Source organism: Vombatus ursinus, unplaced genomic scaffold, assembly GCF_900497805.2.
Source record: "Vombatus ursinus unplaced genomic scaffold, bare-nosed wombat genome assembly UNPS02014173.1, whole genome shotgun sequence".
Lineage (NCBI taxonomy): Eukaryota > Metazoa > Chordata > Mammalia > Diprotodontia > Vombatidae > Vombatus > Vombatus ursinus.
Window position 1 is genome coordinate 1259166 of NW_020953951.1, and position 15053 is coordinate 1274218.

General features: G+C 41.9%; 1 protein-coding gene across 1 annotated transcript in view; it reads left to right on the forward strand.

Moving 5' to 3' along the window:
- Positions 1–4073: 4073 nt before the first annotated feature.
- The window catches only part of LOC114041429 (gasdermin-D-like), a 35900-nt gene continuing 24920 nt past the window's right edge, over positions 4074–15053 (forward strand). The window contains exons 1-3 of the mRNA XM_027859883.1: positions 4074–4351; positions 7548–7768; positions 8339–8525. Coding sequence (XP_027715684.1) covers positions 7552–7768; positions 8339–8525 — 404 coding nt within the window. The 5' untranslated portion in view covers positions 4074–4351; positions 7548–7551. The remainder of the gene's footprint in view (positions 4352–7547; positions 7769–8338; positions 8526–15053) is intronic.

Genomic DNA, 15053 nt, shown 5'->3' on the forward strand with positions numbered 1-15053 from the left:
GATGTCCATTTACTGAGTTGTAGAAGCTCCTTGGAGCATGGTGGTATTGATAAGTTGGAAGAAGCCCAGGAGGAGAAGGGCATTGCAGACCGTGTATGCCAGGACCAGTTCAAGCACCTGGAAGGAAGGGATGCAATGGCTGCCTTGAAATATTTGAAGGGCTCTCAAGGGGAAGAGAGATGAAACGTATTCTGCCCAGCCCCAGAAGACAGGACCAGTTACTGGGTGAAAATTACAGAATCAGATCTAGATTTGGTGTAAAGAAAAAAAGACAAGACTCCCTAACCACCAGAACAATCCCAAAAAGTGTCACAGGCTGCTTCTAGAAGGAATGGTTGCTGGGTGGCTCAGTGGCTAGAGCACTGGACTTGGAGTCAGGAGATCTAGAGCTCAAATCTGGCCTCAGATCCATACTAGCAGTATGATCCTAGACAAATCATTTAACCTCTGCCTGCCTGTTTCCTTACCTGTCAGAAGGGGATAATAATAGCACCTACCTCCCAGGGGTTTTGTGAGGATTAAACGAGATATTTATAAAATACTTGGCACAGGACATTTTCAGAAAAACCTGGACTTACATAAAATGAGGCATAGTGAAGTGAACAGAACCAGGAGAATGTTGTACACAGTAATAGCAATGTTGTTAGATGAAGAATTGTAAATGACTTACCTATTCTCAGCAATACAATGATCCCAGACAATCCCAAAGGACTAATGATGAATCATACTCTCTGCTTCCAGAGAAGAACTGATATTGTTTGAATACAAACTGAAACATACTATTTTTCACTTTCTTTTATTTTTTTCTTATTCGAATCTTCTTGTACAAAGTAACTAATGTGGAAATGTTTTACATAATTGCACATATAAGCTATATCTGATTGCTTCCTGTCTCAAGAAGGGGGGAGGGGGGAGGGATAGAATTTGGAACTCAAAACATTAAATAAAAATGAAATACTTAGCAAACCTCAAAGGACTCTATAAATGCTAGCTATTATTATTATCATCATTATTAATGAGTTTCCCTTTACCACGTCAGTCTTCAAGTAGAGGCTCGATGACTACTTGTTGGGAAGATTAAAGGGGGAATTCCTGTTCAGATGGAGGTCATGCTCTTTGAGGTACCCTCCAAACAAGAGAATTTTGCCATTCTCCATGACTTAGGAACCCCCATTCTGCCTTCCAGCTGCTTCTGACATTCTCCTTTTCCCAAGAAATAATTCCGGATCTCCTAGTACTTTGGTGGTATTGACTGAATATGTAAATTAGGTCCCCTGCCCTCAGCTTAAAGTGAATGATCACATACCCTGATGTGTCTAGGAGGTGAGACCAACCAATCAAAATGTCCTCAGATGGATTGGAGCGACTCAGGAAGAGGGTTCTGATAAGCTGAAGAAACTCAATCACACCCTAAAGGTCAATTACAAAATATCCACATAGTGGAGAACAGAAGTTATCTGAGAGATTCGGGTGTCAGAGAAATGCAAATGAGGAAAGAACATTTCTGGAGAGTCTAAGACATAGCTCTGCAAAAATCCTAGCTAAGAAGCTACACCATGCCTAAAGGACACTTCATAAGTACCTCACCAAGGGGAGAAAAGAATGTCTAGCATCCAGGAGCTGGGAGTTCCTCCTTTGTCACATGTGCTCCCTAAGCTTCAGCCCACTTCCCCCTAGATTCTTTCTGTACTTATGCAAGAGCATGTCATAGACTTCTGTGGAGGGGGGGGGATGTTTTATGCCAACTATTCTTACCTTAATAAATACCCTTTTCTAAAAGCCATCTGAGTCTGGCTGACTAAGTAGTTGTCAACTGACACTCATGGCAGGAAATACAGTGGTGGGCACTCACAGGCCCTGGCATTAGAAAATATATCTAACCCCACCCCCCTCAACCTCTCCACCTCTAAAACCCCAAGAAGACACAGTGGCTGAGTTCTGGAGCCCAATTCATCAGGGTGAATAGGGGCAGGCAAAGTACCTCAGAGCTTGTGTCTACACTTTGCTTCCTTTGCTTCCTGCCTATATTTTCACGTAGCTGTGGGCAGGTAGCAACTGCACCAGGAGGCTACCCCTTCATGCTCCCATCCTCCTAGAAGCACATACCATGGTTGCAGCCAGCTAGCTATTAATAAAAGGAAATTGTACTGGAAGAGAGAAGAAAAATACTGAGAAGCTGCTACACATGTGGAGCATTGTTTAAAAATTCCAGCTGGCTACAAAAGGGAATTTCCAAAAATGTCAACGTGATGACTTATTCTGAACAGTAAAAAGCTTGGATAGTAAACGCGATGGAAATAATATCAAGTTAGAAAAAGAACGGAACAGAATTACAACATATCAGCTAGAAGGGACATTAATCCTTCTGTATACAATATCAACCACATACCAGGGAAGTGATTACTGAGCCTTTGCTTGAAGTCCTCCAGCCAGGAGGAGTCCACCACCTCCTAAAGCAGCCCAAGAGCTTTTTGTTGTTGTTTCTATGTCACACTCTTGGACTATGTTGAGCTTTCAGTCCACTAAAATCCCAAGTTTTTTGCGAGTGAAATTCTTTCTAGCCTCAGCTTCCTCCTCAGGTACTTGTCAAATTGATTTTTGGAAATTAAGGGGAACGCTTTACATTTGTCCCTCTTCAATGACATCTTTCTAGATTCCATCAGTCAATCAGCATTTATTAAGTGCTTATTGTGTACTAGGCACTGGTGCTAAGCCTCTGAAGATACAAAGAAAGGCAAAGGACAGTCCCAGCCCTCCAGGACCTCACCATATAATGGAGACAAGTACTGGCAAGATGCTTGTAGAACCTATCACCCATATGTTTGCTGTTTACCCATTCCATCCCCAGCTTTCTATTAACTGCCAACTGAAAACAGATGCCACCTACACTTTAACCAAGTCATTATTCATGTTTAAACAGCACAGGGCCAAGCCCAAATCCTTGGCACTTTCCACTAAAGATACTTTCACCAGATACTCTTTGGGTCCAGCATTGAATCCAGTTCTTAATCCCCCTGTCTTGTTGCTAGGATACATCTGGGCAGCCAGGTAGCACAGTGGATGGGATGCCAGGCCTGGAGTCAGGAAGACTCATCTCTGAGTTCAAAGCTGGCCTCACACAGTTACTAGCAGTGTGACCCTGGGCAGGTCACTTAACCCTTGTCAGTAAAATGAGTTAGAGAAGAAAATGGCCAGCCACTCCAGTATTTTTTGCCAAGAAAACCCCAAATAGGGTCACGAAGCGTTAGACAAGACTGAAATGACTGAACAACAACAAACAACAACTAGAAGATATCATTCCTTCTGGTCCTTAAAAAAACACAGGGGAGACTTTGTCCAATGAATTGTACTTGGCACAACAGTAAGCACTAACACATGCTTGTTGATTGACTGACTGACTGACTGCTTCCACGATGTATAGGCAAAGTATCCCTACACCATTCTCTGATCTACCAGCCTAACAACCCTGTTCAAAAACAAAATGAAGTGAGTCTGGCATGACCTGTTCCTCATGTAGCCATGATGGCTCTTTGTGCTTATCGCTTCCTTTTCTAGATATTCATTAACCATCCCTTTAATAACATGTTCCAGGAATTTTCCAAATAGCAAGTAACAGAGCCAGGACTCAAACCTAGGTCTTCTAACTCCTCTCAACCCCAAGTGTTACCTCCTGGTCATAGCTATATGGTGAAATGACCCTTGTCTTAGTGTGATTGAAAGTTGTGACATTGTTGGTCTAGAGGAAGCAGAATAATTAACAGCAGGGGGAAATTCAACTTTGATTCAGTTGCTGACAGCTGGAAAGCTCCGGTTCAGCCACATTGCTTCTTCCCATGCTGTTTGCAGGAATTTCCTCACCTTGACTTCCTGGAGGAAAGGTATCCAGCACAAGCCTTTATATGCAGCAGGTGTTCAAAAAATAAATGAGTGAAAAATTCTCTCTCCTTGCTATTTCCCTGTTTTGCCAAATGTAGAACTCAGTGGGGTGGAGTGCGGGAGGAGAAATAAGAGGAAAGGGAGGAGGCAGAGTGGAGGAAGTGGGTGGTTTTGACCGCCCGCCAGTTGACTCACCATTGACCCTGTCGTCCCCTGAGCTAACAACAGTAGTAAGACTGGGCTAGCCGGGATTGAAGACAGAAAACAGCACTTCTCACGTTGACGTCTGATTTCTTCCTTTCCTGGAAATGGGGCAAGAAAAAGAACCGTGATGCCAGTAGTTTCAGTTTTGGCTGAGGTGGAAAGCAGCTCACAAAATCTCTCTTTGAAACAAAGCTCAGCTCTTAGGGAGGGAGAGACTCCTGTCCCACCCCATATGCACACAGCCATCCCCAGACAGGACAAGGCTGCCAAGGTAAGCTGCGGCAGGGAGCAAAGCCGGGAGGAGAGGAGGTCTGTGGGGGAAGGCACCTTAGAAAAAAGCCTGAGGAAGAACCAGCGAGGTGCCTGTAGCCTGCACAGCCCGTCCCAGAGCATGAAAAAGTGAGCAAGAGTTCAGGGACTGAAATCTCCCTTTCCCACTCCTGGTTCCTGTTCTTAGGTGTTCCAAGAGATCTAAAAAAGCTGGATAGTTACGCTGGTGGGATTCCCTAGAACAGTCTATCCTGAGAGAAGACAGGCAGCATTACCAGTTTCGCCAACTCTGACTTTGACCCTAGGACTTTAGAGAACTGTTTCCTGAGACTTCACCATGCCCTGTTTCTTCTCCACGCCTGTCACCCGTGCTAGCTAGTAGTAAACTACTCCGTGGGTTTAGCCTCGGCTTCTTCCTCCAAACTTGTCTCTTAGGGGTCACCAGAATTCTCCTGGTTGTACCTCCCTGGCAATAACATCCAAGGGGGCCATGCTGCCTGAACCCAGCCTGCTGGCCTAGAGATCATGTGGTATTTAAGAATTAGGGCCCCTAAAACAGAGTCCAAGATGAAACCTCTCTAAAGTAAAATCTATTGCTGTTAAGACTCAGGTTAGGACACAGACTTTTTGATCTGCACTAGTTCTGGGGTATCCCGAGTATGTCACTCATTTCATCCCCCAAGAGAGCAATGATCAAGAAATTTCAGTTTCTCTTCAGAGCCTCAGGCCTTATAGTACAGGGATCTCAATTCCTCAGGGATTTGTCCCAGTCTCTGACTTCACATATTACTTTTCCTTACCAAGGCCATTCATTTCCCTTCCTTTCTCCCCCCAGAGCTTGCTCCTTGCTTGTTTCTCTCCTCATCACTTTCTCCTTATTAGCTGGCTCCTTCCCAGCTCTCTACAAACATATTCCAGTCTTGTGCCTCCTTTAAAAAACTCTACTTGCTAGAGTACCAGCCCTGGATTCAGGAAGACCTGAGTTCAAATCTGGCCTCAGACACTTGTAACTCTGGGCAAGTCACTTCACCCCATTGCCTTACCAAAAAAAAAAAAAAAAAAATTAGATGTCGATGACATGTGGAAAATATATATTTAATATTGATACTAGTTTGTTTTCTATGCTTCTTTTAGCTTAATAGAACTTCCTTGTTTATCTTTTTTTTTTAGTATATGGAATTTCAATTTTTAACTTTTGTGTTGTCAAGAACTAGAATAACATCCAGTGCTCATGGCTGGGCTGTGCAAATATAATAAAAATGACAATACTACCTATATATATATATTATATATAGTTTTAATGCTACAAATTATCAAAGGTATATTTTATTGAACTCTGTAAAGAAATGTTCAAAATCATTTGAGGAAACAAAACATCTAGATTTTAAAGGTAAATGATTAGAAATGATGAAACTTAACAAGCAGTGTTGGAAAACCTATAGGTCATAAGTTACTACAGTGTTTTGACGAAGTAGAAGGGCTAAGTTAGTCAAACAAAGTTATTCCCTCCCCCCAAAAAAGGCCAAAACTACAAAGAAAATAATGCTGAGATGGATACATTGACCCAAATGAAAATTTAAGAGGAAATTAGCCACTAATTAGCCACAAGAGATGTCAAGACTTTGAATTAGGAGGAGACAAGAAGAGCAATAATTAAAATTAGGTCAAGATGTCCAGCTCTAAACTTAAAAAAAAAAAAAACAACAACTCTACTTGACTCTGAAGTACCCTTTTAAGCCAAAGGTTCTTAACTTGGCATCTATTTCAGGGGTGAAATTGGATAGGGGGAAAATTATGTCTTTATTTTCAATTTGCTTTCCCTTGTAATCTTAGGTATTTTATTTTATGCATTTAAACACATTATTCTGCTAAGGAGTCCAAAAGATTCACCACACTGCCAGAGGTGTCCATGACACAAAAAAAAGTTAATAACTTTTGCCTTGAACTTTTCTCTTCTATAGGCATCAAGGTGGCAGAGTGGATAAACCGTTGAATCTGAAATTAGGAAAGTCCTCAGTTCAAATCAGACCTCAGATACCGATTGGCTATGTGATCCTCGGCAAGTCATTTCACAGTGCCTTCCTCAGTTTCCTTATCTGTCAAATGGATATAATAAGAGCACCTACCTCCCAAAGCTGTTGTGAGGATCAAATGAGACAATAATTTTAAAGTACTAAGCCCAGTGCCTGACACTCTGATATATAAGAGCTATATAAATGTTAGCTACCCCTCGATCCCTTGCAGTGCCATGAAAACTGAAGGAGCAGAGAACACACAGAAGGTTGGGGAGGGGGGTGACTGCAGAGTGGTCAAGAAGGATGAGAACTGAGAAAGTCATCAGAGTCAGCAAATTAAATGACAATTGGTAGCCTTAAAGAGGGAAGTTTCTGTTTAGGATGAAGGCAAACAGCAGATTGCAAGTGGTTGAGAAGTGCAAAGTGAAGAAGTCGAGGCAAGAGCTACAGAAAGCTTTTTCCAGATTTGGCTGAGGAAGGAGAGATAATAACAATAATGATGATGATGGTGAAAATAACTAAGATTTATGTAGTGCTGATCCAAACACATCACCCCTCGATAAACTCTAGTGATTCCCTAACACTTCCAGGATCAAATACAAAAAGCTCTTCTTGGCATCTAAAGCCCTTCCTAACGTAGATCCCTTCTATCTTTCTCTTTTTCTTATGCTTTACTCCCTGCCCTGTACTCTCTGATGGCTCAGGACATTTCCTCTGGCTGTCCTCCGTGCCTGGAATGTGCTCCCTCCTCATCTCCCCACCTTGGCTTCTCAGGTCTCAAGTCCTAGCTAAAATTCTACCTTTTCCAGAAAGATTTTTCCTAATCCCTCTTCCTCCTAGTAACCTCCCTCTTCTGATTGTTGTATTTATGTATGTGTGTGTGTGTGTGTGTGTGTATGCACATTATATATATAAAATACATAGGTGTTTGCATATTTTCTCTCTCATTAGGTTGTGAACTCTTCAAGGACAGGGGCTGTCTTTTTGACTTTTTTTTTATGCCTAGTGCTTAGCACAGTGCCTCATACATAGTAGTTGTACAATACATCTTTTTTGACTGACTGACTGACAGTCTGATGGCTTATGTGCAAAGTATTAAACTGACAACTCCATTCCTTCAGGAGAAAGGAGTCAGAGAGACTAACTAGCTTCTGTCCCCACTTCTCTCTTGCCCTTCCTAAGAGCCATGGCCTCTGCATTTGAGTGGGCTGCCAAGAACGTGGTTCGAGAGCTGAGCAGAAATGGGGAGCTCATCCCTGTGGACAGCCTCAAGAGCTCCACTCACTTCAGTCCCTACTACCTGGTCCGGAAGAAGGCCAGGAGCTCCTTGTTTTGGAGGTCGAAGTATGTTTGGCTCAATTTGACTCTCAAGGACATTCTGGATCCCAGCTCCCCAGAACCAGGTATAATCCCTTGGGGAGGTGAGGGGGTGGCCAGCACAAGTGGGTGAGAGAAGGAACTGGAGAAGGCTACTGACCTGGATTATGATGGGGGAAATGGGCCCAACAGGCTTGGCCAGAATACACAACTTTCCTAGGACTAACTGTGTAGGCACATGCTGTCCTATATCAGTGATGTCCAGAATGTTCTGTCCAGCCACCCTAAAGAGAGGTTGGGATGAATTGGGGAGGCAATGCAGAGCCATGGAACAAGTCAGAGACTTGGGTTTGAGCCTTGGTTCTTTCACTCACTAGATATATGACTGGGGATGAGTCACTTCTTACCTGCTCTGAGCCTCTATTTCCTCATCTGTAAAATGGGAATGATAATATTCGTACTCCCCATTTCACATGCTGGTTGTGCAGAAGGCACTTTGTACTTTGTAAAGTGCTACAGAACTGCGAGTTATTGTGACTCAGGAAGTAAACATAAAGTTGGGGTCCCAGATGCCTTTACCTCGTCCCATGGTGGCCCCTGCTGTACAACCACATTTAATGCTCACTTTAGCTAAGGATTGGCCTCTCTCCCTCCAGAAGTGACCCAGCATGGACCATTCCACTTTAATGATGAGGTGGATGGGCAGGTGTCTGGCAGTGTGGAGGTAACTGCCTCTGTGAAGGGGAAGATTTCAGGACAGACCTCAGTGTCAAACAAAACCATCCTCGAAGTCAAGACTCTCATCGTATCCCCTAACACCTGGGACAGCTTACAGAAGGAAAGGTGAGAGGAATGGACAAGACAAGAACTGGGAGTTCTAGTGACTTCTCTTTGGGGGTGGGGGAAGGTGGAGGAGGGAGTGGGAGCAAAACAAAGTGGCCCAGGGGCCACCAGAGAGAAATAGAGAGTCAGAGTTTTCCTTGGGTAGTGCTTATGTCCTGTATTGTCTGAGGTCTGGAAAAGACCCTGTCCCTAGCCTCATGGAGCTCACAGACTAGAGGGGGATGAGAATAATCCATTTAAACAACAATTCACAGTATTATCTAAGTGTACTAGGAAGGTACAAAGTGAGGTCCAAGAAAGAAGGTTCTTCCCATCAGGAAGAGATGTGGAAAGGTTTACTGGAGGAAGGGGCATTTGAGTTTAGCTTTGATTGATGGGTAGGAATTTAACAGGTTAAGAGAGTGAGGGAAATCATTTCATGCATTTCAACAAGCGCAAAGAAGGCATGTTCAAGAGGCAGTGGTTTTAAAATATATATGTATATATTGATATCATTCATTTATATAGCACCTCCACACCTAAATGTTTTTCCCAGCTAGTAATCCATTCCTTGTGACAAAAAAACACAAAATAGAGGGAGAAAATGGGTCAACAAAACTAGCCAACATGGCAGCTGAGTCTGACTATGTATATAATGCTCCACACCCATAGTTCCCCATCTTTGCATCTTTTATTCCTCAAGGACAAGCTCTGTCATTGTAATTATTCAGTATTAAGTTTTGTTTTTGCTCTTCCCATTTACACCATTGTAGGCACTGTGTATATTCTTTTCCTGCTGGTGCTTACTTCATTTTGCATCAGTTCATAGAAGTCTCCCCATGTTTCTCTGAATTCTTCAAATTCTTTATTTCTCCTACTCACACATTCAGGTACCACAATTTTTTTTGGCATCTACTTTGTTTGCAATTCTTGACTACCGTAAAAAGTGCTAGTATGAATGAGACTACCTGTCTTAAACTCCTTGGGGCACACATGCCTAGCAGTGGGACCTCCAGGTCAAAGATGTGAACATTGTGGCATCATTCCCAATTGTTTTCCAGAAAGACTGAACCAATTCACGGCTCCATCTCCAGCGTACTAGTGTGCCTGTCTCTCCATAGCCACTCTAACATTGCCATGTCTATTACTTGTAATCTTTGACAGTTTTCTGGTTGTAAAGTAAAACCTCTGGCCTGTTTCAATTTGCCTTTTTGAGAGCAGTTTCAAACAGTCCTATCTGAATGGAACGGAAAGATTGAGGAGTCCTATGAAGTAAGGTAGGAAAAGTAGATGGGCCTCAAACTGAAGGAAGATCTTGAATGTCAGACAGAGGAGTCTGAATTGTCTTTAGTAGGCAGTAGGGAGTCACTGAAGACTCTTGAACAGAGGAATGACACGGCCAGATTGATAGATGAGGAAGATGAGTCTGGCAGCAATATGAAGACCAGAGTAAAGAAGGGAGAGGATGGAGGAGGCAGCATGGCCTATTTGGAGGCAATTGGGTTAGTTCCTGCAGGTGGTAATTAGAGGCTGTGATAGGGTAGAGGCAGTGGGTATTGAGTGGAGTGGACAGATGTAAAAGGTGATGGAATCAATAGGGCCTACTCACTGGTTAGATGTGAGACATGAGAGAGAGTGGAGAAAGAACAATAATTCCCAGATTATCAATTTGGGAGACCGTGTGAACAGAGTTGCTACAGATAGGAATAGTAATATCAGGAAAAGGATCAAGTTTGCAGTTGAATGAGCTCAGTTTGGGGCTGGTTGAGCTTGAGGCATCAGCGGGACATCTGGGTGGAGATGATCTGTAAACATCACAGACACAATTCAGGGGAAAGGGCCCTGGATTTAGACCATGGGTAAGTAGCTTATCTTTGAACCTCAGTTTCTTTATTTAAATCTAGCAAACAAGGGAGGTGGAGCCAAGATGGTAGAATAAAGGCAGGGACTCATCTGAGCTCTCTCTTAACCCCTTCAAATACCTTTAAAAAATGACCATAAACAAATTCTAGAGCAACAGAACCCACAAAAAGACAGAGTGAAATGAATTTCCAGCCCACAACAGCCTGGAAAGTTGATAGGAAAGGTCTGTTGCACCACAGTGAGAGAGGAACACAGTCCAGCATAGGCTGAGCCAGCACAGCCCCTGCCCTAGCAAACCATGAGCAGGCCTTGGGAGTGACTGAATCAGCAGTAGCGGTTGCTTCTAGAGCTCTCAGCCCACAGACAGTAAGGGAGTTGAACAACTGGTCAGAACAAGATTAGAGGCATCTTTTTGCTAGCACTGAGGCAGGACTCTGTTGCTTTGCCCATACTCAGATCCAGGTCACAGTCCTGGGTGGCAGTCTTAGGGTGAAGAGAAGCACTAGCATAGAAAGTATGTCTGAAAACAGCTGCACAAAACCCCTGAAGCTTGGGACAGTTCACCCTCCACCCTGGAAACAGCGTCCTACCTTAACAAAGACTTAAAAGTCAAGTAATAGCCTGGGAAAATGAGCAAACGACAGAAAAAAACCTCTGACTATAGAAACTTATTTTGGTGACCAGGAAGACCAAAATACATACTCAGAAGAAGACAACAAAGTCAAAACTCCTACAACCAAAGCCTCCAAGAAGAATATGAATTGGTCTCAGGTCATGGAAGAGCTCAAAAAGGATTTTGAAAATCAAGTAAGAGAGGTACAGAAAAATTGGGAAGAAAAATCACAGTGATGCAAGAAAGTCATGAAAAATTAGTCAACAGCTTGGTAAAGGAGACACAAAAAAATACAGAAGAAATTACACCTTAAAAAACAGACTAGGCCAAATGGTAAAAGAGGTCCAAAAAAGCCAATGAGGAGAAGAATGCCTTAAAAAGCAGAATTGGCCAAATGAAAAAGGAGGTCCAAAAGCTCACTGAGGAAAATAATTCCTTAAAAATTAGAATGGAGCAAATGGAAGCTAATGACTTTATAAGAAATCAGGAAATCATAAAACAAAACCAAAAAAATGAAAAAATAGAAGACAATGTGAAATATCTCATTGGAAAAACAGCTGACCTGGAAAATAGATCCAAGAGAAATAATTTTAAAATTATTGGACTATCTGAAAGCCATGATTAAAAAAAAGAGCCTAGACATCATCTTTCAAGAAATTATCAAGGAAAACTGCCCTGATATTCTAGAACCAAAGGGTAAAATAGAAATTGAAAGAATCCACCAATCACCTTCTCAAAGAGATTCCAAAATGAAAATTGCCAGGAATATTGTAGCCAAATTCCAGAGTTCTGAGGTCAAGGAGAAAATATTGCAAGCAGCCAGAAAGAAACAGTTTAAGTATAATTGAGCCGCAATCAGGATAACGCAGGATTTAGCAGCTTCTACATTAAAGGATCAGAGGACTTGGAATATGATATTCTAGAGGGCAAAGGAGCTAGGATTACAGCCAAGAATCACCTACCCAGCAAAACTGAGTATAATCTGTCAGGGGAAAAATGAGACAGAGGAATTTCAAGCATTCTTGAGAAAAGACCAGAGCTAAATAGAAAATTTGACTTTCAAACACAAAACTGAAGAGAAACATGAAAAGGTCAATGGGAAAGAGAAATCATAAGGTACTTAGTAAGTTAAAACTGTTTACACTCCTACAAGGAAAGATGATATTTGTAACTCACAAGACCTTTCTTATTATTAGAGTAGTTAGAAGGAGCATATATAGACAGAGGGCATAGCTGTGAGTTGAATATGAAGGGATGATATCTATGAAATAAAATTAAGGGGTGAGAGAGGAATGTACTCAGAGAAAGAGAAAGGGAGAGGTAGAATGGGGTAAATTATCTTATATAAAAGAGGCAAGAAAAAGCTTTTACAGTGGAGAGGAAGAGGAGGGAGGTGAGGGGGAGTCAGTGAACCTTACTCTCATCAGAATTGGCTCAAAGAAGGAATAACATACACACTCAATTGGGTATAGAAATTTATCTTACCCTATAGGAAAGTAGGGGGGAAGGGAATAAGAGAAGGGGGTAATGCTAGAAGAGAGGATAGATTGAGGGAGATGGTAGTTTGAAGCAAAACACTTCTTTTATAAATTAATTTATTTTGAATTATCAAGTCACTTCCATAAGCTTTTGAGTTTTAAATTTTTCTCCCCCTCCCTTCCCACCTCCCTCCCCAAGACAGCGCACAATCTGATATAGTCTATACATATACATTCCTATTAAACATATTTTCACATTAGTGATGTTGTAAGTGAGAATTAGAACCAATAGGAAGAACCACCAGAAAGAGGAAACAAAACACAACAGAAGAAAAAAAAATAGCAAGTAGTATGCTTTGATCTGCATTCAAACTCCATAGTTCTTTCTTTGGATGTGGATAGCATTTTCCATCATGAAGCCTTTGGAGATGTCTTAGATCCTTGTATTGTTGAGAAGGGTTAAGTCTATCAATGTTAGTCATTGCACAACGTGGCTGTTACTATGTACAACTTTCTCCTGGTTCTGCTCACTTCACTCAGCATCAGACCATACAAGTCTTTCCAGGTTTTTCTGAAGTCTGCCTGCTCATCATTTCTTATAGCATGATAGTATTCCATTACATTCATATACCACAACTTGTTCAGCCATCCCCTAGTTGATGGGCATCCTCTCAATTTCCAATTCTTTGCTACCACAAAAAGAGCTGCTATAAATATTTTTGTACATGTAGGTCCTTTTCCCATTTTGATGATCTCTTTGGGATAAAGGCCTAGAAGTGCTATTGCTGGGTCAAAGGTATGCACATTTCTATAGCCCTTTGGGCATAGTTTCAAATTGCTCTCCAAAATGGTTAGATCATTTCATAAGTCCACCAACAATGCATTAGTGTTCCAATTTTCCCACATCTTCTCCAACATTTATCATTTTCCTGTTTTGTCATGTTGGCCAATCTGATAGGTGTGATGTGGTACCTCAGAGCTGTTTTGATTTGCATTTCGCTAATCAATAGTGATTTAGAGCATTTTTTCATATGACTATAGACGGCTTTAATTTCTTCATCTGAGAACTGTCTGTTCATATCCTTTGACCATTTATCAATTGCAGAATGCCTTGTGTTCTTATAAATTTGACTCAATTTTCTATTTATTTTAGAAATGAGGCCCTTATCAGAGAGAATGGTTGTAAAAAATTTTTCCCAATTTTCTACTTTCCTTCTAACCTTGGTTACATTGGCATTGTTTGTGCAAAAACTTTTCAATTTAATGGACTCAAAGTTATCCATTTTGAAGCAAAACACTTTTGAGGAGGGACAGAATGAAAGGAGAAAGAGAATAGAATAAACAGGAGAGGGAATAGGATGGAGGGAAATACAAGTTAGTCTTTCACAACATGACTATTATGGAAATATTTTGGATGACTATGCATGTGTAACCTATATCTAATTGCTTGTCTCCTCAATGGGGGTGGGGGGTGGGGAGGGAAGACAGGAGAGAATTTGGAACTCAAAGTATTGAGTATCAAAGTATTTAAAAAGTATTGCTTGATTTGATATGGGAAGGTACTTTCCTTGGTTCTTTGCCAAGGTTGGAGAACATAAGTATAGAACATTGCATACCACGTCTGATTTTCTTCAAGATGTTGATTGATTTTGCTGAATTTTTTTCTTCCTCTTCTTGAAAAATCTTTGTTATAATGGATGATATTCTGGAAGTAGGAGGAGGAAGGATCCAGGGAGAAAATCTAGGTGATGTAAAAGCAAAAGCTATCATTGAAAACTCCTTTTAAAAAAATTTCTCTGAGGGGACAGCTAAGTGGTGCAGTTGATGGAGCACTGGCCCTGGACTCAGGATGGACCTGAGTTCAAATCTGGCCACAGACCACTTAACACTCACTAGCTGTGTGACCCTGGGCAAGTCACTTAACCCAATTGCCTCATCAAAAACAAAACAAAACTTCTCTGAGTCCCTTTTCTCACTTGCACCTATCCCATTGTACCTCTTATTCTTCTTCAGGTGCATGTAGTAAAGGCACTGGCTCTGAAATCAGAGTTCCTGAGTTCCAATCTAGTCTCTATTGCTTATTACATGTATGAAGTTGAACAAGTCACTTAATGTTTCTGGGGCTCAGTTTCCTCATCTGTAAAATGAGGAGGTTGAAGTCAAGGACCTCTAAGGTCCCTTCCAGCTCTAAATCTGATTCTATGATAAAGTATTATGAGGAATTTGAGGAGGGAAACATATTCTGATGAGACAGGGAAGGCTTCATCCTTGAGGTTTAGGTCTGAAAAGGAGAGCAGACTTCAGCAGATGCAGTTGGGGAAGGGGAGGAAGGTGTTCCAAGTCCCTGGGGCAGCATGAGCAAAGTCAGGAGGCAGGAGAGGGTGCAGAGAGACGTGGGGGTGGAGTTAGTTCTGATATAGTATAGAGGACCCAAAAGGGAACAGTGGGAGGTAATACCTGACACAGGTTAGAGCCATCCTGGTGGAGGGTGTGGGATCTCAGAGGGGGATCTAGTCAGCTGATCGGCCTGAGTTAGGAGTCCTCTTTATAGCATCCCCAGCCTGTGCATAAAGGCCTCCAGCAAGAGGGAACCAG